Below are 23,978 nucleotides of genomic sequence, written 5' to 3' on the forward strand. Positions count from 1 at the left end.
GATTCTGGAAATCATAATATGTTAGGTTAATGTGTACTGGGTAATTGTTCTTTCAAGGCTGCTTGTTGGGAAATAATGTATTGCTACTGGTATTAATGAAATACTGAATATTGTATACAATGGTGAGGGGGGGCTAAAGGGGTTGAACCCCCCCCCCTCAACATTGTACCCTGGAAAATAGGTTTAAACATATATTTCGTCTGATAACCGTAACTTAGGATTTTGGGCACAGTTGTAGATGTAAAAATTTCTTTAGAAAGTCACCAAACGGCTTTCAAAATAACAATTTTTTCCAGAGGGTGGAAACCCCCCCCCCCCCACTGATTGTATACGACTTACGATTAATTGTTGTAAATGGTAAATAATGTTGTGTAACAATAGTAGATAAGAAGGAAAATAGGTACATATTGTTCCCTAACTTGTTCAAAATCTAGGGAACTTGTATTCAAATTGTATTATGTAACATTCCGAGTACATATTATACACTGTGTAGACAAAATATACAACCCACTTCATTTCCTTTATTTTCTGCTTGATTTAATACTGACTCGGTATGATGTACATTCTAAATAATTGAAACAATAAATTCGTTTTTAGACAGTATGAGAGACTTTATTGTTAGGTTAATCGTTCAGCAAAAACCTAGCCAAAAATAGATAATGATAATTAATGACAAGATCTATTTGTATTGATTTCTTTCTTTTTGTGTATTATATACGCTAAAGGATTTTTATAGTTTTGAAAGGATACGTTCCAAACCCATTATGCCATAAGTTTAGTATTCAGAGTCCACTCCACAGTCCGACGAGCATTTAATTTGATTTTCTAAACCATTGCATATAACGCAACGATGCTTTACTTACATTATATGCATACCTAAAAATATAGTCGTTGAAGTTATGTTATTTGAAGCCGATATGTTCTCATCATCATACTAAGACTAGTCCACAAGGAACCGAGATAATTCTTAAGCATGAGAATAAGGGGAGTAAATAAAATTAAGTATCTTTATGAGGAGTACAAAGTGGAGCAATTATATATCTTTTTGTCAGAAAAACTGACCAATGACATAACGGTTAATTAAAACTGACCAATGACATAACGGTTAATTCAAGCCAAAATGGCGGTGGTATGAAAATACTGTATGGTGGTATATAATTACTTGAGCTAGTTTAATGAAGAGTAGTGTTCACTGCTTGTAGTTATTAAACCACTGAAAACCTACACAAAGCTTAAGAGATAGGCATCTAGTATATAAGGGTATATTAGGAGATATTATTTGTTTGAATCTCCGTTGGAAGGCAGTTAAGGACGGTATTGTACTAAAAAGCTTTATCATCCGAATCGAGTTAAAAACTGATGGTCTACTAAAATTCTCACAGTTATGAAAGGTGCAAAGCATTTGGTAGCTTTTGCGATAATATAAAACATGTTTGTACAAAGGGTTTTATGTCAGTTCTTTGACTAAACTAAAGAATAATTACAATTATAACACAGCACAGAATGTTATATTGTAATTAGGTAATGAATGTATCACTATAATGTGCGGGAATATTGATAGGTGATAGTAAAATACTATGAACTGTAAGTGGTTTACAATTTCAAAGATTAACCCTTTGAGGTCGAATCTTTTTTCCATTTTACACCGAGTATAGTTTACCATTGGAGCAGTCAGGAAAATGGCGCCCGGTGACCTATACTCAACTTTAACTGCAAAAATAAACTTTTTTTATTTTTATTTTTTTAGTATGGGTCGCCATTTTAAAGCAGTCGGGAAAATGGTGGGCAGCGACCTTACTCACCATTCGACCGCAAAGGGTTAAGTTTATTGGCATATTTACTAGTCATTCGTTGACAAAAAACGATTACAGAAAAATTGCACCGTGATAACACTTAATCGTCATGATATACGTTTCATTCATTTCAAATCTAAACAGCACATTCTTTTGGCACTATGTCACTGAATTGAGTTTTTATTGTAAAAAAATTGACTTGAATCAATGTTGATAAGCTAAAACTTGTTTCCATTACCATTTCAATATGTAATTCCAAGTTCATCTTTAGGGCGAATTGATATTTAAGGTGATTCAACATGAAAGAAACATCAGAGGATAACCCTGATCCAGGTATATAATACTGTATACTTTATAAAACATTTAAAAAGGTTGTTTTTCATTCCTATTTTTTTTCATGCTAGAATATTGTAAATTAAGGCGTACTTAAATGTTTCTATGAAAAAAACTATGGTACTAAAATTAATTTCCAAAAACTGATTTCACCCTTTTTAAATATTTTACCCTAACTGTTAAATATTTTCAGAGGATAAGAGTACTGATGACACCGACTCAATTCTTAAGGTGATAACCAGAAGAAAATGGGGAGCTCAAGCTTCGAGGACGCCGAAGAAACAGCGGTTAAAGCATCCAGTGAACTTTGTGAGGTTCTTAGATACGACGACGGACGCCGACTCGTACGAGGATTGTTCAGAGTACATGAAGGAGGTTCAGAAGTTCAGAATGTTCACAGGAGACACGGACATACCTTACAAGTAAGTATGACTTATGCCAGAGCTTAATATAGGCCTTTCTTTCTATATACTTGAGGATCATATTCTTAGACTTATTTCTGTCCCGTATATAAAGTAAAATGATATAGCTATTGTTGGAAAGCTTAATTTAAGATAAACTCACAGATTAACAAACACTTCTAACATTATTTTATTTTCATGAACTGAACAAGAATTGTGTATATAAAAACTAAAAAACAAAACATTGGCAGATGACTAATTTAAATCATTTAAATAATCAGCTGACAAAAGCAAGTAAAGACTATTTGAAATAAATTCATTTTACCAACATCCTCCCTTTCTTAACTTTTTTTTTATGTCTTTAAAAAGCGTCTGTTGCGAACATATAAGTTTCCACCAACTTGTACCACATATCTTCGATCTCTTTCTTTTTTTATAACTTTACCTTCTACCCAGGGATCCCTTCTCTCTTGAGGTTTCCTTTGAACCCAAACAACTTGTCCTGGTATCAGTGGGGCGAGGTCTTTAGCTCCTTTGTCAAAATATGTTTTGTATGCATCTTTCTTTTTATCCCACTTTTCAATTACTTTCACAGGAACATTAGGACGCAGCAGATCTTCACAAGTGGGTACAAAGCTTTTAGTTCTTCTAGACATTAACAACTGAGCTGGACTCTTACCAATTTCTTTGAGTGGTGTATTTCTCAACTCAAGAAGAGCCTGCTGAAAGTCGCCTTTGTCTTCTCTCACTTTTTTTAAAATACTCTTAAATATCTTTACAGCAGATTCAACTTTTCCATTTGCCTGGTGGTGATATGGAGAGGAAGTAATTATCTTAAATTTCCACTCTTCTGAAAAATCTTTAAATGCTTGACTTAATATAGGGGTGCCACTATCACCAACTACAATGTCTGGAATGCCGTATCTTGCAAATAACTCTTTACAGAAAACAATCAATGATTCAGAGGTACATTTTTGTGTTTTCCTAATCTCAAAAAATGACGAATAGTAATCAGTCACAATAATGAAGTGAGTTGAGCCTTCTTGAGCAAAATCAACCCCGATTCGCTGCCATGGTCGTGATGGTGTTTCTTGAAGTAAGAGGGGTTCTTTCCGTTGAGTCGGTGCATATTTCTTGCATACTAAACATTTTTCAACTTCTTTTCTTATATCTCCTGCCATTCCCGGCCAAAAAAATACATCTTTTGCTCTCCTTATACATGATTCAACCCCTTGATGTGAAAAATGAATTCTATGGACTAGTTCAATTGTCATGCTACTTGGGATAACAATCCGCTCTCCTTTGAGGACAAGTCCGTCTTCAACTCCAAGCTCTTCCTTAAAAGGCCAGTAATTCCATAGCTCCTTGGGAACTTGAGTCTTTCTATTAGGCCAACCATTTATAATCACCGGTATAAGCTTCTGAAGCACGGGGTCTTTGTATGTGTGTTCTTTCAGTTGGTTTAAACGCTCATCCGTAACATTTATGTACTCTAAGGACTTACACTGTTCAAACTCCTTTGTCGAGCTGTTCATTGAGGTTTCAAAAATCATTACTGAATTGTCCTGCATACTGCATTCATACTTAGTTTCTGGGGCGCGTGACAAAAAATCTGCTAAAAGCATTGTTTTACCTGGTCGATAAACAACAGTAAATGTAAACTTCTGCAATCGCAGCAACATTCTTTGCAACCGCTTAGGTGCGTTGACCAAAGGTTTTTTGAAAATAGTCTCAAGAGGTTTGTGATCGGTTTCTACCGTAATATCACACTTACCGAACAAATACTGTTCAAACCTTTCAAAGGCAAATAGAACTGCCAGGCATTCTTTCTCGATCTGAGCATAGTGGCATTCTGTTGAATTTAAAGTCCTTGATATATATGAAACTGGCTTACCATTTTGCAATAGCGAAGCACCCAAACCAAACTGACTTGCATCACATTGCAACGTCACAGGAGAGTCCTTATTGTAATACTGTAGGGTTGGAGAGTTGGTCACCATGTTAACTAATTTCTTGAAAGCCAATGAATGTAATTCCTGCCACGTCCACTTAACATCTTCTTTAATTAGAGTTCTTATTGGAACTGCTACTTCTGACAGTCCTGGCAGAAATTTACTTAAATAATTGATAAATCCCAAGAACCTTTGAGCTTCCTCCTTGTTCTGAGGCTCTTTCATATTTGAGACTGCTGATATCTTGTCAGGATCTGCTTTCAAGCCATCACTGCTCAAAACATGTCCCATGTACTTAACTTCCTTCAGTCCGATTTTACATTTATTCATGTTGAACTTTATATTTCTTTGTCTAGCTCGCTCAAGCAATGCATGCAGATTCTTGTTATGGTCCTCTAAAGCTTGTTCATCTGTGTCTCCACTGCCGTAAACTACGACATCATCTGCAATCGTAAAAATTCCTTTTAGTCCTTCCAGCTCTTCGTGTACTCGCCGTTGAAATTCTTCTGGAGCTGACTTTACTCCGAAAGGCATCCTTAGCCAGCGGTACCTCCCAAATGGAGTCCAAAATGTCGTTAATTTGCTTGCCTCTTCGGTTAACTTTATATGCCAGAACCCATCTTTTAGGTCTAGAGTACTAAATATCCTGGCTTTTATAAGTTTTTGGAGCAACTTCTTCTATAGTGGGGACCTGATAATGTGACCGCTGGATAGCTTTGTTTAGTTGATGTGGGTCAATACAAATGCGTAACTTGTTCGGTTTCTTAACGACAACCATAGCACTGACCCATGAGGAAGGTTCCGTTACCTTACGTATTACACCTAATTCTTGAAGACGTTGTATTTCACTTTTTATCTCATCTTGTAAAACCAGAGGATATCTTCGAGGTGGAACCACTACAGGAACAACAGATTCGTCAAGTCTAAATTTATGTTTACCCTCAAAGCATCCTAGACCTTGACCAATGTCTTGAAAAGAAGATAGAATGGAGCTTGGATTTGGAGAATTCTTTAACTCAAAAACATCCTCATCTACTGCAATAAGCCCTAACCGTAAACAGTCTTGAGCTCCAATCAATGGAATATGCTTCGTATTGATAACTTCAAAGGACATTCTTTGCTTAATATTCTTCCATATAACATGCAATGTTATTTTCCCAAGAGAAGCCTTTGAAGCACCACCATAGAAAGTAAGCGTTGTATTACTTTTTTGGAGGACTGGACGATCAACTCCAACCAGCTCCTTCAAAATATCGTAACTCATTACATTGCATGTCGCCCCGCTATCAAGTTGACATTTTAGCATTCGATTATCTTTCCTAAATGGGACTTTCAAATGGACGAATAGACGTTTTTTTGGAATGTCATCTTCCATTTCATATATGTCATTTTTGTCAACATAATCTCCAGGAATGGTATCTTCACAAGCAGAGCTTACTACTTTAATCTTTTCTTTTGCTTTAAGGCACATTTTAGCAAAATGATTGTTTTTTCGACATAAACTACACGCTTTTCCAAACGCAGGACAGTAACTTGCTCCCCTTTGGTGTTTTCCCCCACAGAATTTACACGAAAGAAGTTTTTGATCACTGTTTATTCTAAACGACTCATTAACTATATTTTCCGTAGAAGGTTCAGTCTCGTTAGTCCTACGTTCATTGATTTTTTTAGCAAGATTACTAGCCTGCTCATCAGAAAGACATATGCTTGTCGCATTATCAAGAGTCAGATCTTTTTTTGATAAGAGCCGTTTTCTTAAGTCATTATTTGATAAACCTACTACTAACCTATCACATAAGAGCTGCTCTTCAATTTCAAGCCTAGATAAATTTGACAGTGACTCAAATTCACATCTTCCTATCATTTCATGTAACCTGTTAATATACTCTTTACAAGACTCATTTGGTGATTGTGTAGCACTATTAAACATAAAGCGCTCAAAAGTAACATTCTTAGCATTATTAAAATAATCATCTAGTCTATCAATAATCTCATCAACACTGGCCTTGTCATTGCATATTTTATTTATTAGCTGTAATGTTTTACCTCCAATGAGAGACTGGAATAAAGCTACCTGAACTTTTTTGCTTGTTATCTTGCTGCATTTTGAGCCACCACACGCTTCAGCCAAAGTTAGATAGTTGTTCCATTGGACCTTGAATAACATCCATTTCTCTGCTGCATTTGTTTTGTCCGAAATGTCAAGTGGATCTGGTAGAGGTATTCCATTCATTATTGTAATTCTTCTAATAACCTGACACCATGTTGGTAAGCTTAATTTAAGATAAACTCACAGATTAACAAACACTTCTAACATTATTTTATTTTCATGAACTGAACAAGAATTGTGTATATAAAAACTAAAAAACAAAACATTGGCAGATGACTAATTTAAATCATTTAAATAATCAGCTGACAAAAGCAAGTAAAGACTATTTGAAATAAATTCATTTTACCAACAGCTATCAACAAAACTTATCTAAAGTCTCGTCGGTAAAACAAAAATGATATTTCAATCGTAAGCTTTTGAACATTGGAAGGATTCTATGTTTCTTCGTCTTTATGTTTGTTTTAATGTCGTTTAGTTTTATGAAAAGTAAAAACATTTCTTTCAAATGGGACTTTCTGATTCCCCTGAACCCTGTATTATACTCAAAAGTAAAGCATGCATACAAACCTACCTTGTTGGTACCTTGTGATAAAAGGGGACGGACCTAGTCAGAGTTAGCTAACTGAAATGTAACAGGAAAGAATATTAAATGTTTTCCGATTTTGAACAAAATTTCCAAAACATGATCATTGCACCAAGCCACGGAATCTTAGCTCATGTTTTTACAAAATAAAAGTTCGTGCTTAAAATATTTCTACAACAAAAGTTGTACTACTACATAAGTAGTTTACGCAACGATTGCGTGAAAATAGCGTTAAGCCTCGTTCACACGGGGCGAGTTTACAAGCTACTCACCAGCGTGTAAAAAGCCGGCGGGTTGGCGAGTGTGCTTGTATTCGTTCACACGGAGCTTGTCCACTCGCCAACTCGCCGACGTGTAAAAAGACGCCGGCGAGTCGGCGAGTGCGCTTGTAGTCGTTCACACGATGCTTTTTCCACTCGCTCAGTAGCTGGCTCGAACCAAATCCTCCACCATCTTTGAATAACACGCGCACAAGCACAAGCAACTGTGTTCACACTGGGCTACTTTACACGCCTACTAGCTCAAAAGCTGGCGAGTTGGCGTGTAAAGTAGCGGCATCGTCAACTTTTTCCAGAGCTTTTTTACAAGCAGCTTTTGGGCGAGTACATCGTTCACACTGAGCTATTTTACTAGCTGCGTGTAAAAAAGCCGGCGTGTAGCTTGTAAACTCGCCCCGTGTGAACGGGGCTTTAACGATACGAGTAGAAATTAAAGGGGCGAGTGCTTTAAAAACTTTAACGAATGTCGTTAAGGCTGTGTACGTGAGTTGCGTACACTACTTTACCTACGACCGTTTTTTAATTACTTAAATCACTCCTCATAACTTCTATATAAGAGAGGTTTGGTTTTCGTTTATAACCTATCATTGCCACTGACAGTGATGCAAAAACTCATTGTACCATTACACTCATTAACAATTAAATTGGTCTTAACAGCTTGAAGTTGAAGTTCGAAGCAATACAGTTCTACGTCGTTTCTCTCAATCCTTGAACCTCATTATAGTTAGTCGTATCGTTAAGTAAAATCATGCTGTTAAGTAAGCAAACAATATTGTTAAGTTAATCTTTTCATTTCTAAGGACTGGACTAAAACGGCTATTTAAAAAAAACTGTTGTAGGTAAAATAGTTAAAAACAACTAAAATGGTCAAATAAAAAGCTTTTCTTTTGTTTAAGTTTCGTGGTGGGCTCGGACAGCTTAGTGTATGAGGGGGTTGGTTGGAAGGTAGAAGTAGACCGACCTCTGAAGCTAAGGTATCTGCTAGGTGACTGCCTGGATATAGCCTTCATTGGCGATCTTGAGGGTAAGTAGGAGTTGTACAGTAAAACCGCTAGAAGGTAGTGTTCGAAAAAGTAACATTGATAAGAAAGCAATTTTTGCTCGATTTTTAATCAAAAGTAAAGTATGAAAGTTAATGCATTTGTTTGAATACAGGTTATACGTCAAAATGTGTTTGACTGATGTATATTCAGCTTGGTTAAAATCCATTATCTGTCCGCAACTCTGGAGATTGTTCTGTTGGTTATTAGCAACAGGAAAATATAGGAATTCTGTGCTGAAAGCAAGTATACGGAGGTTAGGTTAGGTTAGTTTTGATTCGTTTATCCCAGTCCGTTATTTTATGTTTTCGGAAAAATTGTGTTTTAAATACTTCATTTTGTTAGCCTCCGGATCACTGGTATAGTAATACATAATGGTTTGAATACCTTGTACTGTCAAAGGTATTCCTTGTAGTCTATATAGGCTACTGCAGTTTCATTCCCGAGGGGAACTTCATCAGGCTTCGAAAGACATCGAAATTTCATTACAACGGAAGTCGTCATGGTAAAAATCCATACCACTACAAAGCCATCCTAAAAATCCATCCTATATAGGATATCCTATATCCTATATCCTATATAGGATCCATCCTATATAGGCCTACTACACACGCACACTTACAGTACACTTCACAGATCACTTTTACAGTATAGGGTATTTATACCATAATTCATTTTAAATACTGCTATATGTGTGTAAGCTAAGCTAACCTAACTAAACCACGCTTTATAGTCGTCTATATCAGAATCTGTTTTTAGTCCCTAACCTAACCACCATAAATGTCCTTCCAGCAAAAATATTCTTGAATTTTCCTGTTGATACTAACCAACAATCACTAGAGTTGTAGGCAGATAACAAATATTTTTCCTTCAATTTCATTGTGGTGTAGCCTTTAAATCATTATGATATATAATAAGTAGGTTGAATGGCCTTGTTTATCACCAAGTTATTCTACTGCAGTAGTAGAACCTACTCAGTTTCAAACCCATGAAATCCGAAGAGCCTAAGAAGCAAAGAACTTCGAAGCTATGATAGTTTAACTACTTGAATTACTGATAGAATGACTTGAAGACCTAATTATTGCAAATACACCACACCAAGCATTAAGTTGCATGGATATATTAATGTATACAACAATTCACATCCCAAAGATGCAATACAGACCCTGTTGGTGTATTGCAGAATATTTTGTTTTTAAAAAGCTAATTGCACGAATTTTATAACATCTTGTAAAATGCTATTTGAAACATGCGTATGTGGTATGTAAATCTAAAATTTTGTTGCAGACGGATTCATGCCATCAAGCGAAATGTTCAAAGCAGCTATTGATGTCATCAAGTACGGTATAGAAAAAAACTACATTTCCCCGACATATCTGCAGCTCCCCTTAGACGGTTGGAGGCCATCATACTTTCTTAAACCTCATCGGTAACTATTGATCAAGCAATTGAAGTACACAATGGTATAAATAGGGAGTTTATTATTGTTATTTTAATTGTAAGTGTTTTAACATTGAAGGGCCTTATATGTTGTAATTATTTGGAAAACATTCAATTGCCTTTAAGCTATTCAGTTTTGACACTGTAACATTTGTGAAAAACGCGCATTCTAGTGTTTTGGAAGAGACCAAAGTTTATTGTTTTCCAAGCAGTATACAAAGTTTATAAACACAATATTTTTCTAAAATAAAAAGAGTATTAAACATGGCGATATACAATTTCTTCTTTCCTTTTTTCCTTTCTACTATTCAGTAGGGCTATAAGTGTTTTTATATTGTATGAAATGTATTTTATAATGCTTATTTATAAAATAAATAAAGCTTTGTAAAACCACGATTATGAGTTTGGAATCTCAACATCGAGAAATGTCAATTCATCTTAGTTTTTTTAATAACTTTTCAAAATTTTCTTTCTTTAACAATTAAAAAAATGCAAATTTCGTATCAACATGCACTGTCTTTTATTGATAAAACAACTAACTTGGATTCAACATATTTTAACTGGTTGATATGTTATCAATTATAATCAAAGTTTAGTTTTAAAACTTCAAAATTTTGTTATGAATTCCATTTGCTAGGATAATAATTTGTTATACTATTAATGGAATAGTTTTCAGAGATAAAGGTCTGTAGAAATGTTTATGAGATCATTTACCTATCTTTGTTTTGTTTCCAAAGAGGCAAGCATTGGGCTAGCCTATTGGTTTCATAGGAACTGTTTTTTGTGTGAAATTAGCCACCTTTACAAAACAGGATGAAAGAATAAGGAAAATTGAGAAATTTGTAACATAAATAGAAAAAATGTCTCTTTCATTTGATCATACGGTGCTACGATCAACTGGAGATGACGAAGATAAGCTTGGTAAGTACGTTCTAATGACATATTATTGTGTTTAAATTATACAGTTCTAAAATAATCCGTTATGATTGTCCAACCAGAGTTATTTAGTATAATATACTCGCAAAGAGAGCTCTGACAAAAAATGTTTTATACGTATATTTAAAAATCACCCATCATCAAAGAAGATGACTGATTTGACCAATTTATAGTCTATTTTTGTTTCTGACAACAAACCTTAAATCATGTTTTTAAAAAGCGCTCGATGAAAACTTGATCCAAAATAAGAGATAATTCTTTGGTGGATACCAGATAGTAGCTCTCCAAAAGGTTAACAACATGAAAGCTAAATCTAAACAAGGTTCGAACTGCACAATAGAATAGGATTGCCTACGCCAGCAGGTAGTGCATGACACTATTTCCAATGATTAAAACGAGGCCAAAACTTCACAGTAATAAACTTCGCTCTCAGATGTGGTTGTGTCCAGATGGCCTAGCAGATAGTTTTTATGACCATGGCTGCCTTAATTCCACCTAAATATTAGGTTTACAATGCAGTTATCTGCTTGCAATATTGAACCGAGTAAGCATATTAATCCAATACTTCTGAGATATGTAACCACGATCGATTGTTCTCAATGGCCTCGGGTTCACATTAATAGGATGTCTACTTGCAGTAATTGGCAGTATCTAAAGTCAATGGTATATCTGGTTCAAAATGGCATATCTATTTGCAGTACAAAGTCAATGGTGCTTGGGCTCTACATGGTTATTCGTTTTGCAGTATATTATGCTCAACGGTATTAATCCGATTGCTTTGCCTTTGTTCTGTATTTTTGTAATGTGCTTGCACTTATGACTCTTTTGTTTAAGATTTTTTTGGTAACTTGCAAAACTTATATGGTGACCAATTGGCCCATATTTAAACTCATAAAAGTTTAAATTCCGGTAGGGAAATCCCCTGTTGTCCGATTTGTACAATTTCAGGTTTACCCCTTTCCATAGCTATGACTGTGCTAAATTTCGTGCAGATCACTTTAGCCGTTCAGGAGTATTTGTAAAACAATAGAATAATTTATCTTAAGACTCGATAATGTAAGTTTTTTTGCAATATTCATAATGCAATGATGAAACAAAATTTTGCACCCAGAGAAAGAGGAATGGGTGCGGTACATCTCCAAGGACCCCCTGGGACCCCACATTCCCCTAGTGAGCCGATACTCCTGGAGGGCGAAGGACCCTAGTCACCAGGAGAACATGCCCCCTGGACCCCTCATATACGTCCGGTTCACCTACACCGGGACAGAGATGACTCTCTGGCCAGACTGTATAGCCGAACTAAGGATCCTGCAGCATGATCAAATGAAGTACCTGGGGTACCCGGATATAGCATATAAGTAAGCTACTGTTTGATTGCCGGATCGCTACAGTTTGTTCAAAAAACGAAAGAGGTTGGGGTGGGAATTACCAGCCAATTAATGAGGTTTGTATTCATTGGCTGCAGTTATGTCTCCTTTCTGACCACCTTCATTTGATCAAACTGTAATAAGAGTATTTCATCAAGTGAAAAAAGACATGAGGAGCTTAGAATAAATGGGAGCATAAAGAAGTGCAAACTAGTTACCATCAGATCAATATGAATTATTGTTTAAATAAACCCGTTTGTGAATATGTTAGTTAACAAAATGTCCTTTACATTATTTGGGCAAAACATGTGGTACAGACTTTAGAGAATAAAAGCTTACAACCAAGTTATAATAAAAAATGTCGCACTCTCCACTTTCATTCACCTAGTGATCAATAGGTCTGCTCAGTGATCAACAGTGACATGGTCTGCTGTTTCAAAAGAAACATGATCTTTTTCGATTAAAACTTACATGGTTGCAATAATGGTTTATAACTTAACTTTCATCTTATTAAACATAAATCCAACATCTCTATGCCACATTGTCACACCCATCCAGTCTGTTTGCAGTTTCATGATCGGCGCTGACGGGACAGTGTATGAGGGGAGGGGGTGGAACGTGGAGCCTACTCGACCTCCGGGGTTTGAGCCTCTGAAGGGGAAATGCCTGGACATTGGCTACATCGGAGAATTCAAAGGTACCAACTATTTAGCAAAAAAGTGGACTTTTGGATACTAAACTTAACATCAAAACCTATATGGGCCATCAAACTTTTGGTTAAATTCACATTTAGAGGACAAATCTTGAAAGCCAAAGCACACTTTATTTAACATCAACTATCACAGTGACAAACACGACTCATACATTTTATAGGGGTCATTAAATTATGTATAAAAGTTCAGCTGGCCCATATACACATTTTTTGCGTTTGACAACGAAACTGTTGCTTGTTTTCAAATGATAAATGTATTATTGTATGATTTGTTGTACGATGCATAGCTTGAAAATTCTAAACCACTCGAGCCTTTTTAGAGAATGGAAGGTTTGTTGTGTTGTAGTTTATTTTTGCTACAGTATTCCAAACATAACTTAAATAGTATATGAATGATCAATAAACAAAAATAATCTTTAACGGTAAACCAAAATATTCTTACAATTTTCAACAAGCCAGGATATCACTTTTCAATAATTACTCAAACTTTTATATTTTTTCCAGATCAACCTATACCCTGGTTAATGGTAAATGCAGGAGTTGACCTTATCAAGTATGGAGTCAAGGGTAGATTAATCCATCCTTTGTATCAAACTATCCAGTACAACGAAGACTCAATAGTTACGTGAAGATCTCCAAGCTCAATTCACGTCTTTCGACCGGTTTGTTAAAAACTAAATAAAGTTTAGTTTTCAAAATACTAGTAAGTCATCTTATTTATTTCCTATGGTGGTAAAAGTCTTTTTTCAGATCTTTGCAATTTGGCAAAGATTGAATTTGGTTAAGTGTATTTAAGATACATTTAAATAGTGGTTTAGTGATACCCTTGTGAACTGGTCCCGTATCAGATGTCTAATTGTGGATTTAGACTCAGAAAATGAGTCAAATTGCGAACGAGTTTTAACAAACTGGTTTGTTTAACTCTAAAACTCTCTGTGGTCTGTCTGTATCTTATAAACGGACGAATAAGTTAAGTAGTCTTTTCATTCTATTGTAAAATCATAAGCTTTTTTCATGTATTGTTAATGTTGGTGACACTGAGCGCTGGTGTAGACAGATTTTTATTCTACTGTTTCATGGGTAATTTAATGATTAGTGTTTTAATTTTTTTTATAAGTCAGTGGACGATCAGTTCAATTATATAAATTATTTAAGAAGGAGACACTACAATGTGCGTATTTTATTTAACCTAAATATGAGTGAAGGATAAGTGTAGGATGAGTAGCGCGATCTTGTAGTCTTGTTAGTGACTAAGGCTGACATGTTCCTTACACACACATGTTAATTAATAGCCCACACAGCTTATGGCAACTAAGGGACCTACTGTTAATAGTGGAAGCCGAACCACATTTTTTCCTTGTATTTAACGAATTGCTAATTATCAGGATAGTACTGCAGATAGTCGTAGTACTCACTAGTGCGGACGTTAATCCACACCAGGGAGTATCGCATTCACAGTGCATGTCTATAAATACCCAACAATTCATGACCTCCTAGTAGCTGGATTACAGGACGATGCCACCGTTCCAGTCATTTAATTAGGGTTTTTTTACTAGTTATGAAGTTACAAGAAAACGTTTTTAACAAAATCACGCCTATAAAGGTATTAGACCGAATAAAGATGAAAAGTGCCTTCGGCTTTCTAAACTAACTACTTTCTTCAACATTTCTTCAAAACCAAATAATTCTCTTCACTTTTATGCGATCAATGAGGGATACTAGATTCATATTTGCATTCAAAACTGCTATAGTATTCGTACAAATGATTTCCACATTTGGGATTTTTTTTATTTCAAAACCATAAAACAATTATATTTCCGTAAAACTACTCGTGGATATTTACTCACTCATGTTTTAGTTAATTGTATGATAGGTGGCACGGATATGTTTTGGTTATACTCGATAGTAATTGAAAAATTATCTTTATAATCTTCATTACAATGAACCGGAATGAACTCAAGTAGCCTTATTGGGCTAGTTCCGCATTGAAAAACAACCCTGTGTACTTATCACTAATCCTAATCCAACACGTGAATTTTATCACTGGGCTATATTTTCTCTAAATATTCTGTCACTGATATAGTTTTGTTTAAAAGTTTCAATCAATTGACTAGTTGAACTATTGTAAACTATAAAAAAATGTCTGGATGTACACATTTAAACTGCTACAAAAGTGCTCTTTGGTTTTCGCTATAATTATAAAGATGAAGTTTGCAGAAGAACTTGAAAACTCGGAGAAAGAAGAAAATGCAGAAGATAACTTCGACTATGCCGAGGACACCTGTAAGTTTTTTACATTAATTTTGGGTAGGTGCTTATACAGTAGAAGGATTAGATCTCTTCAACATAAACAACAGACAAAATATATATTTAGTACAACTATGTTTAAGCTAACTTCTGATTAAGAGATCAAATATTTCCCTCAAAGATAATTTGCACTTGACAATATAGGTAAAGAATCTGAAAATAGTAATATGGAGAAAATATTTTAAGATTTTAAGACAGTTATTGGTTGTTTATAAATACTGCAGAAAAGTCTTACAACCATGTAAACAATAGGTAAGACAATAAATATTGCTATACCCAATAGTTAATAAACAATTGCTTCCACATCTTTTTTCCTAAAATGACCAAGGTGGGGTTTCTTAATCATTTTTATAACTCACCCCAATCATTGTAACATTTTTTAACACTAAAAGCTCAATTGCACCGGGGGGGGGGGGGGGTGGTTACAAGGTCCAACAGCAAGTTATTAAAAATAAAAAAAAACTTTTCCTCGAGTACGTACGAAACCAATAAAGAAAATTCTACCTGTGCCTTGTCAACTTGTGGATCGAAGTGCACTTCAATAATTTTTTAGTTGGCTTGAAATCAGGTGGGGACTTTTTCTAGAGGGGTAAACTTAAAGCTATCGAGTACTACAAGTACACTGGGATATTTGGTCGAAAACAGGTTAGTTGTAAACATTTCCTGTGTAATCAAACCATCACATTAACACACCAACTTACTAATCAACCAATCTCGTTGCAGCTCCATTAACTGTACGGAAGTACAGTATTGGCCACGGCTGGACCATACCCATAATGCACCGCGTTGGCTGGGGCGCGCTGCAGCCCCCCTCGGGTGCTATCAGGATCATGCACAAACCAGTGACCCACATTAGACTGACAGACACCGGGACCGAAGGATGTGACCAGACCCACGAGTGTGCAAGGATAGTTCAGGACTTCCAGCGGGGCTTTATGAATTTGGGCTTCCCCGACCAGCCTTACAAGTAACTCAATTATCTAAAGCACGGAACGTATGTTGAAAGAATAAAATAAGGATCTTTGGACAAATATTTTTAGGCTGAGAACTTCTCCTGAAGCATAGTCTCTAAATTTTTCAGCTTCATTCTATTGGGCATATCTCCTGACACCTTCTCAGTTGTTTTCTTCTACTTTTTACTTTCACCATTTTCCTCATTCAAATGGTCCTTTCAACTCTTTTACCAATATTTCATAACAGGGCTTCTGCCTCATGTTGTATCTCATCCATCACCCTATTCTTCTCATCTTAATTTCTATCAATTTCGGTTTGTACGACGTTCAAGTACCTCATTTGACATTATTTCCTGCAATCTAACTTTCAAAATCCTTGAGGAATTTTACTCTTCAAGATAATTCAATTTGGTAGCTTAACATGCTAATGTTCCTGAACATGCATCTACATTCTAAAACTAATTTGTTTCCAATGATTAAGTGCTTGTTGTGCTCTTAACATATCAGAGCTTGCAGTGGTTGAAAAAAAATCATTTTTAACTATTATTTAGAAGGTAAAATCGCATGTGAAAAACTAATTTACGCATTTTCAAAATGATTTTGTAAATACTTAAAGAAACAATTACGAAGTTTCAGTTCAGCCAGTGCATAGTTTGGATCTTTGTGAATATTTTACAACTTGTAAAAATTTATGATTAGCTAGTTTCTGGCACACATATTGAAGTACACTTTCTATGTTAAGAACAGTTTCCTGATTGGAGGAGAAGGCACTGTGTTCGTGGGTAGAGGATGGTACAGAAGAGCAATGACTGTTCCTGGGAATATATTATTCAACGAGAAGTGTGTGGAGATCGCCTACATCGGTGACTACCGAGGTACGAGGAAATAATAATAAAAGTCATTAGTATGGCTAATTAAAAAAAAACTAATAAAAGTAGAACTTTAAGTCTTTTGAAAGGTACAGTAGAAAATAAATTAAGGATATGATAAGGATATAAGGAAATGAAAGATAAAAAGTAATGTATTTCTTCCTAAAAAAGAAAGAATCCTTCTTCATGAAATGCAATAAAATGGATAATTAATAATTGGAACAAATGTACGTGGTGTTTTAAATAACTGGTATCAAGACACAGGCCACATACAAATAATAGACTTTATCAAATTAATGGTTAACAAGTTTTTCAGGATATTTGTACTAATATAAATGCAGGAATAAAATGTACTAAAGGTTTACATACTCAAAATATTTCAATATTTCAAGGACTGTTTCAGGGATGGTATGTAAAGATTTGACGGGTATTTTATGTCATAAAATGAATAGTTTGAACATAAAGATTTATAGTTCAATTTTCTTATGGTTAAGGGTATCCAAGGTTTCGTGGTGGATTCAGATTTTTTTATATATTGGATTTGATTTTAATTGTACCTTTGTGGATTTAAAAGATTGTTGTCAAACTATGACGCAGTTTAAAATTTAAGTATTTTTATTAAAAGATCATACATAGTAGAAATTATGCAAAATGTTTGTTTTATTTGTTACAAAGCAATGAGAAGTGTTGATTTTTAGGCTCATTTTACATTATTTTTCAGCGACCGGGCCAACCACTGATATGCTCTTCACCGCATTGGACCTCATCAAGTATGGAGTCAAGAACTACAATGTACACCCATTTTTCAAGTTTATCGAGTACAAGCCAATTGCTCTATCTTGAGAATTAAATCTCGTTTGTAAATTATCTAATACATTTCATTAAACCCTGGTTGACACTCGCTGTCCAAATACTTCTTCTCTGTATAAATAGATATTTCATCTATTTTACTATAACAAGCAGTACCTGTTTAAATGTACTAAAAAATTAAACAAAATCCACACAAACGAATGCGAATCTTAAACAAAAACTACTTAGATTTAGTTTTATAATATGAACTGAATCTACTCTAAGATCAACCAAGTCAATTTTCGCAAAAAAATCTCAACGTGCTAGACCCAATCACGAATAATTTATTACAGGTTCTGATATTTTTGAAGTTTATTGATTAACTTAACTTGTAAGTTATTTACGTGGCAAGAGTTTGTGCACTCTATTCGTAGACAGCCCAGCCTAAACAAAAAAACGTGTGCGAATTATTTTACAAACGCCTGCAGAAAGGAACACGCAATTTAGGTGCTGTAACCGCTTTGCCTTTGATAATTGGCGAGGCGGTGTTTGGCTTGTGTTTTGTTCTGCATTTGAAGTCGCCTAACTTATTCTTGTCAAAAAAGCATTTTATGTTTGCTAGTTTTGGTTGTTGATCTCATGGAATAAATTTTATTGACATGCTCAGGTTGTATGAGAATTTAAAACTAGGGGTTTATATACGTTATATAATGCAATGCCATATTATAACGAATTACTGGTGGATGTTAGAAAACAGAAAATAAAGGGAAAATCTCATTTTCAGTTGAAAATTAAAATTTTCTTCAATATCCAAATAAATGGATGTATTAAAATCTGTTAAAATATATATGTTAAATAGAAAACAAATTATAAATATTCAAGAATTTAAATCTCTGTTATGATATCCGGAGGAAGTTGGTAAATACGAAACATAAAAATAATAAACACGGATTGATTAAGAAATTTATCACTTTGATAGCTTTTTATACTATTTTACATAATCCCGCAACCTTCCATACTAGTTTTACTTGAAGATAGAAATCAATGTTCATAAAAAAATCGTTTTATAACCAAAGAGTCTTCATTGTGAGCTACAAACTTAAAATATCCACTGATAATCCAGTCACTGATAAGTACCACGAGCTGATAACGGCTATAGTTAATTTATGACATTGATTCACAACTACTCTTCATTAACATGAACTACAACTAGTAACTTGCTCTTTAACTTTTCCAAGATAAAAATGGAGGAAGAATGGGATCAAAATGAAGGAGAAGGTGAAGAGTGGGAAGACGAGGTAAAACAAGAACAGATAGAAGATGCACATTGGAACAAGGAAGACTTTGCAGAAGAAAGCGTCGGCACAACGTACAGTGGAACTTACACTGGTGTGGAACCGGACAGGAAGGAATGGGAACGACCACCTGTTGGGTCGGTTACTGGTGAAGCTCCTGGTGAAGCTGTAGAGGCTCCTCCTAAGGTCGTCATAGAAGATCTGGAGTATTCTGGAAGAGTTTCTAGAAGACCGGTGCAGGGCAAGTTCGAGCGAGAAGATTACCAAATGGGATTGCGCAAACCAAGTGAGTAAACGTGGTCTTTAAAATTTACTTCCATTAATTTAATGTAAAAAGTGAGACCAACCTAGAAAGGCACTTGTTCCCTATGGTGCTTGAGAAAAGTTAGATGATGAAAAATAACACCGATTTACAACCGTTGACATTAGGAATTTCCATCTAACTGAGACTTACCCTCATCTCAATGGACAATCTAACATTTACTTTGAGAATAATAGAGCATTTTACCTGATCTGTGAAGTGCCTTCTTCGGTTTGTCTGACAGGAATAGCCTACTATATGGCCAATTGTAAAAGAGAAGTGTCATAAATTTCTTATGATCAAAACGTTGCACTCATTGTGGAACACGTTTGCGTAGTGCTAAAATTTGGGTCCACCTCCTGAACTTTACAACAATCTTATTTGAGACCTATCCGTGCTTTCGCATCAATTACTTTGCCCCTTTATTTCATTCTTACCTATTGGTCAATATTTTCTTTTTTCCTTTCCAGTCTTAACCTTCATAAATTCAGCTTGGCTATTATTGAAAATTGATATACAGTATACACCAGGTTCTATCTCTTCCCAAGTGTCAAAACTAAATCTCGAACTCTGTTAATCAATTTTGATGCTTCCTTAGTTATCGTAATGTTGTGGTTCAACCGAATGTAGACTTCTAATATCCTACTATATTTAAGTCCTTGCCAACTTTGTAATCAATTTCAGCCATAAAAATCACCACCTTTGCTCAAATTCCATTTCTGGTTATTGAAGTCAGAGGATTATTGTTGAAATACCATGAAACTTCTTGAAATTCACTTTTCAACCATGATAAATCAATAAATCATGTAATAGTCCTTAGAACATTGGCAGTCTGTTACAAAAATCCAACCCCCTAATAATCTTTACTGTGACATATACTCTTACATGCATCAACGTATAACAATTTCTTACTGGAAGCTGAACTAACTGTTGGTACAATAAATCAGTGTCAAATCTTTCTCTCCGTACGTTGCAAACACCATTTAAATTTCGATCTGAGGATCTACCATGAATAAATCTACTCTTTCTCCTATATTTCAGATACCTGAGATACCTAACAATAATAATATAATCTAGATGATGGGCTTTCAGAGTCACCACAGATTGTAAACTCCTTGTCTTTGGGTGGTGATCGATTCATCAAGTTGAATTGCAGTTTGAGTTTTAAAACGAGTTAAATTAAATTATCGTTTGAGCTTGAAAACCAGTTGAGTTTAATTGTAGTTTGAGTATGAGAACCAGTTTAGTTTAATTGTAGTTTGAGTATGAGAACTGAGTTTAATTGTACTGTAGTTTGCCACGAAGATGGATAGCTGAAACGTATCCGAAGCATATTATTACTCATTCAACTCAGTCAACACCCGAAGACCTAATTTATGACATGGTTCATTTTTTAAACTTTTTTAAATAACTCTAACTCTTTTTAAATTAACTTTTGTTCCACACTTGAAACAAAAGTTAACTTAACTCTCTTCCCAGACTTAGGGGAGATAATGTCGACGAACGTCGGGTTTGGACAGTCGCTGAAGAGGATGGTGAGAGAGGCTTGGGGTGCGGCCAAGCCGGACGGACGAGCGACCCTGAGGTCCCCTTGCAACAAGGTGCGGTTTACCCAGACTGGCTCCCTTCACTGCACCACCACTGCGGAGTGCATGCAGGAGTGTAGGAACCTACAGAAGTACTATATGGATCTGGGCTTTCCCGACATACCTTACAAGTAAGTAATGTATCATTTCAGTTTGAAAAACAATTGGTTATATAATTTGCATGGAAAATGTCACATTGCCACACCTGTAAACAGTACGCAAAATATTCCATTTCGATAGTCATTGCCACTCTTGTAATGTATCCAATCCATCTACAGTTCTTAAGCAATGTCGTACTTTGCGCTCTTACACAACTATCTATTGCCTTATTGCTGTCAGGATTCATGGAATCTGTTGTACATTCTACCCTGATTATGCCACAATTTGCGAAATACACATAGGGGTTCATCCCGAGAAATATGTATTCCATTTAATATCACGGGAACAACCGGGACAACACATTCGCTCAAGAATATGAGCTAAGGCCCTTTAATATGCAAGTGGTAAACTAACATAGATAGTCGGATATAGATTACATAAATAATATCCAACAAGCGACAGGCCAGAAAAGTAATTACAACATAAACCAAGGCCAATTATGTTTTCCTAATTAGTTATTAATTTGTTTGATTATAACGCTGTAAAAATGTATTAACAATATCATGTGTTAAAGTTTCCTGATCGGTGGTGATGGTGTGGTCTACCACGCCAGAGGATGGATGAAGCAAGCGGACCGATCACCAGCCTTTCACAGGCTGAAGAAGAACTGTGTGGACGTCGCTTACATGGGCCAGTTTGTTGGTAAGAGACAAATACTGTATTACAGTGGGGAAATTACAGTTTGGTATAGATAAGCAGGCAGTTACGAAGTTTAACTTTTCAATTTTTTGATGAAATTTGGCATGAACGTGTAGAGCTGGATAAACTTAAATTATTACGCGAACCAGCAAGATCGGGTCATTGGAACTAAGTGTCAGGGGGGTTTACAGTTTTTCTCAAAAATTATGTTTTTTTTTATTGTTCACGCATTTACAATTGTTTTTTCATCGTGTAAGTTTGTGTCATTGTGCCTTAAAACAAACGATTTCTTACGGCGAAGCATTGTTGTACAATTAAATGTTACGGAGAAAATAAAAAACTGTACATTTAAAATGTCTATGTTATTCTTATAGAGAAAAAAGGTAACTGTTGTAGTTTGCTTATTTTGGATAGATTAATATAAAATTAGGTACATTTATTTATGTTATTCTATAAGCTACCATTAATGTTTTATCAAAAACAATGTTCCCTTTTCCGTAGCAGGAAACTTAAGTATTCGTTTAAAGTAAATTGTTTAAATGGGTAATAAATTTAACTTATGTATAGAAATATTTTACTTAAAATCGATAATAAAAATTGAAATTCGCTTAGTCTGCAGGTTAGCTGTGGCGTGGGTATTTTAGTATTTTACTATTGATCCATTGAAAAGTGTACTGTTATATATTACGAAATACTAATTTCCAGATAAGAAGATCCCGTATGAAATGCTGTCGGCAGCTGCAGATTTTCTCAAGTACGGACTCAAAGTATCGCGACTGACGCCCTTCTTCCAATCTTTTACTTATCTAAGTGACTTTAAAAGAAGTTGAAAAGATATAAAACATCAAAATAATAACGAAGCCTTGTTATTTCCATGTTTTTTAACAATTATAGTACGATTATAAAGCTATGTTTAAAGTGATAATTGATTAATATATTACGTTGCATCTGAAATTAATATAAAAGTTTCGCTAATTTGATGCTATAGTTTTACTTTCATTTAGGCCTAAAATCTAAAGCGTGTTGGTCATTTATATTTTCAGTTACATTAAGGGATCTTGACTATTTATAGTTGTATAAACTGAATAAAAAAATTGTGCTGCATATGTTATTACATATAGTAGAACCTTAATAACAAGTCTCTCATGGGGTTTATCAATTATGACTTATTGTCAAGGTAGACTCCTTACAGAGGTTTGGAATAACATCCAATTAGTGGAAAATAAAATCAAGGTTGTTTTTAAATGGTACTTGCTATCATGGGCCACTTTATTAAGGGTCTTCTTATCGAGGTTCCACTGTGTCACGTATAGTATTAAAAAGTACATACTGTATATTTTTCCTAATATTTTTGTAAACATCATTATCGATACTTCAAGAGTAAATATATTTTCCATAAACACTACGTTTATTAAAATAAATAAAAAATGTAGAAAACATTTGTTTTATTAATGTAAGAAATATATTAATTTTGTCTTATTTTGTACTCATTTTATGACGTGTTCTTGTAGTATTGAATCATCATCTCGTGATATTTTATCAAAAAATTAAAAATTAACATTCGTACATTTTTTAACGTTCTCTCAAATGTGCTACATAGACCCATAGAAAAACTATTTTCTATTAAAATTTTAATGAAAGATGGCCAAACATGTTAATTCTCTGTGGTAGACGAATTGACGACTTCAACATCATTCAGTAAAAAATCAACGTTAGCATTTCAAAAACTTTGTAGTAAATTGTAAATTGTTGTATGAAAAAATATTAATTAACAATTTGAATTAAGGCTATATAAAACCCCAAAGTTTAATAATAAAAATAGTTTAATTATATCTATCGTGGTCCTAAATATACAGTTTAATTGATTGGTTTAGAAAATTAAGATTACAATTTAATATAAATTCTTGGATAGCTTTAAAAGTTCTTACAAATGTATTTTACTTTTTGTTCATTTGTGTCTGTATATTTTTAGAATTGGCCTTTTCATTGACTGTTCACACTTTAGGGGATATAATTCAAACTTTAGTCTCGTGTATTTAATTCAAATTTACAAAGTTTCCTGTATGTCTAATTTCATTAATAATTATTCAGAAATTACAAACTACGTTACGGTAATTAGTATATAAAACTGATAA

At 34.6% G+C, this 23,978-nt stretch overlaps 4 protein-coding genes across 4 annotated transcripts; all 4 read left to right on the plus strand.

Annotated features, from left to right (window-relative positions):
- Positions 1–1,958: 1,958 nt before the first annotated feature.
- Positions 1,959–10,192, plus strand: LOC128988089 (peptidoglycan recognition protein 3-like). Its single transcript, XM_054409291.1, has 4 exons — positions 1,959–2,126; positions 2,320–2,548; positions 8,347–8,474; positions 9,778–10,192. The coding sequence occupies exons 1-4, from the start codon at positions 2,093–2,095 to the stop codon at positions 9,921–9,923; spliced, it is 537 nt and encodes a 178-aa protein (XP_054265266.1). The 5' UTR covers positions 1,959–2,092; the 3' UTR covers positions 9,924–10,192.
- A 598-nt stretch (positions 10,193–10,790) lies between these two features.
- On the plus strand, positions 10,791–13,599 carry LOC128984912 (peptidoglycan-recognition protein LF-like). Its single transcript, XM_054404282.1, has 4 exons — positions 10,791–10,851; positions 11,978–12,224; positions 12,803–12,930; positions 13,450–13,599. The coding sequence occupies exons 1-4, from the start codon at positions 10,791–10,793 to the stop codon at positions 13,572–13,574; spliced, it is 561 nt and encodes a 186-aa protein (XP_054260257.1). The 3' UTR covers positions 13,575–13,599.
- A 1,486-nt stretch (positions 13,600–15,085) lies between these two features.
- Positions 15,086–17,941, plus strand: LOC128985363 (peptidoglycan-recognition protein 2-like). Its single transcript, XM_054404790.1, has 4 exons — positions 15,086–15,228; positions 15,976–16,219; positions 16,953–17,080; positions 17,796–17,941. The coding sequence occupies exons 1-4, from the start codon at positions 15,093–15,095 to the stop codon at positions 17,915–17,917; spliced, it is 630 nt and encodes a 209-aa protein (XP_054260765.1). The 5' UTR covers positions 15,086–15,092; the 3' UTR covers positions 17,918–17,941.
- Positions 17,942–19,055: 1,114 nt separating this feature from the next.
- LOC128987601 (peptidoglycan recognition protein 3-like) lies at positions 19,056–22,890 on the plus strand. Its single transcript, XM_054408543.1, has 4 exons — positions 19,056–19,444; positions 20,939–21,176; positions 21,719–21,846; positions 22,549–22,890. Exons 1-4 carry the CDS (start codon positions 19,108–19,110, stop codon positions 22,671–22,673), a joined length of 828 nt encoding a protein of 275 aa, XP_054264518.1. The 5' UTR covers positions 19,056–19,107; the 3' UTR covers positions 22,674–22,890.
- The last annotated feature ends 1,088 nt before the right edge of the window (positions 22,891–23,978 follow it).

This window comes from Macrosteles quadrilineatus, unplaced genomic scaffold, assembly GCF_028750875.1.
Source record: "Macrosteles quadrilineatus isolate MER2022 unplaced genomic scaffold, UCM_ALF_1.0 Scaffold_2__2_contigs__length_208266976, whole genome shotgun sequence".
Taxonomy (NCBI): Eukaryota; Metazoa; Arthropoda; class Insecta; order Hemiptera; family Cicadellidae; genus Macrosteles; species Macrosteles quadrilineatus.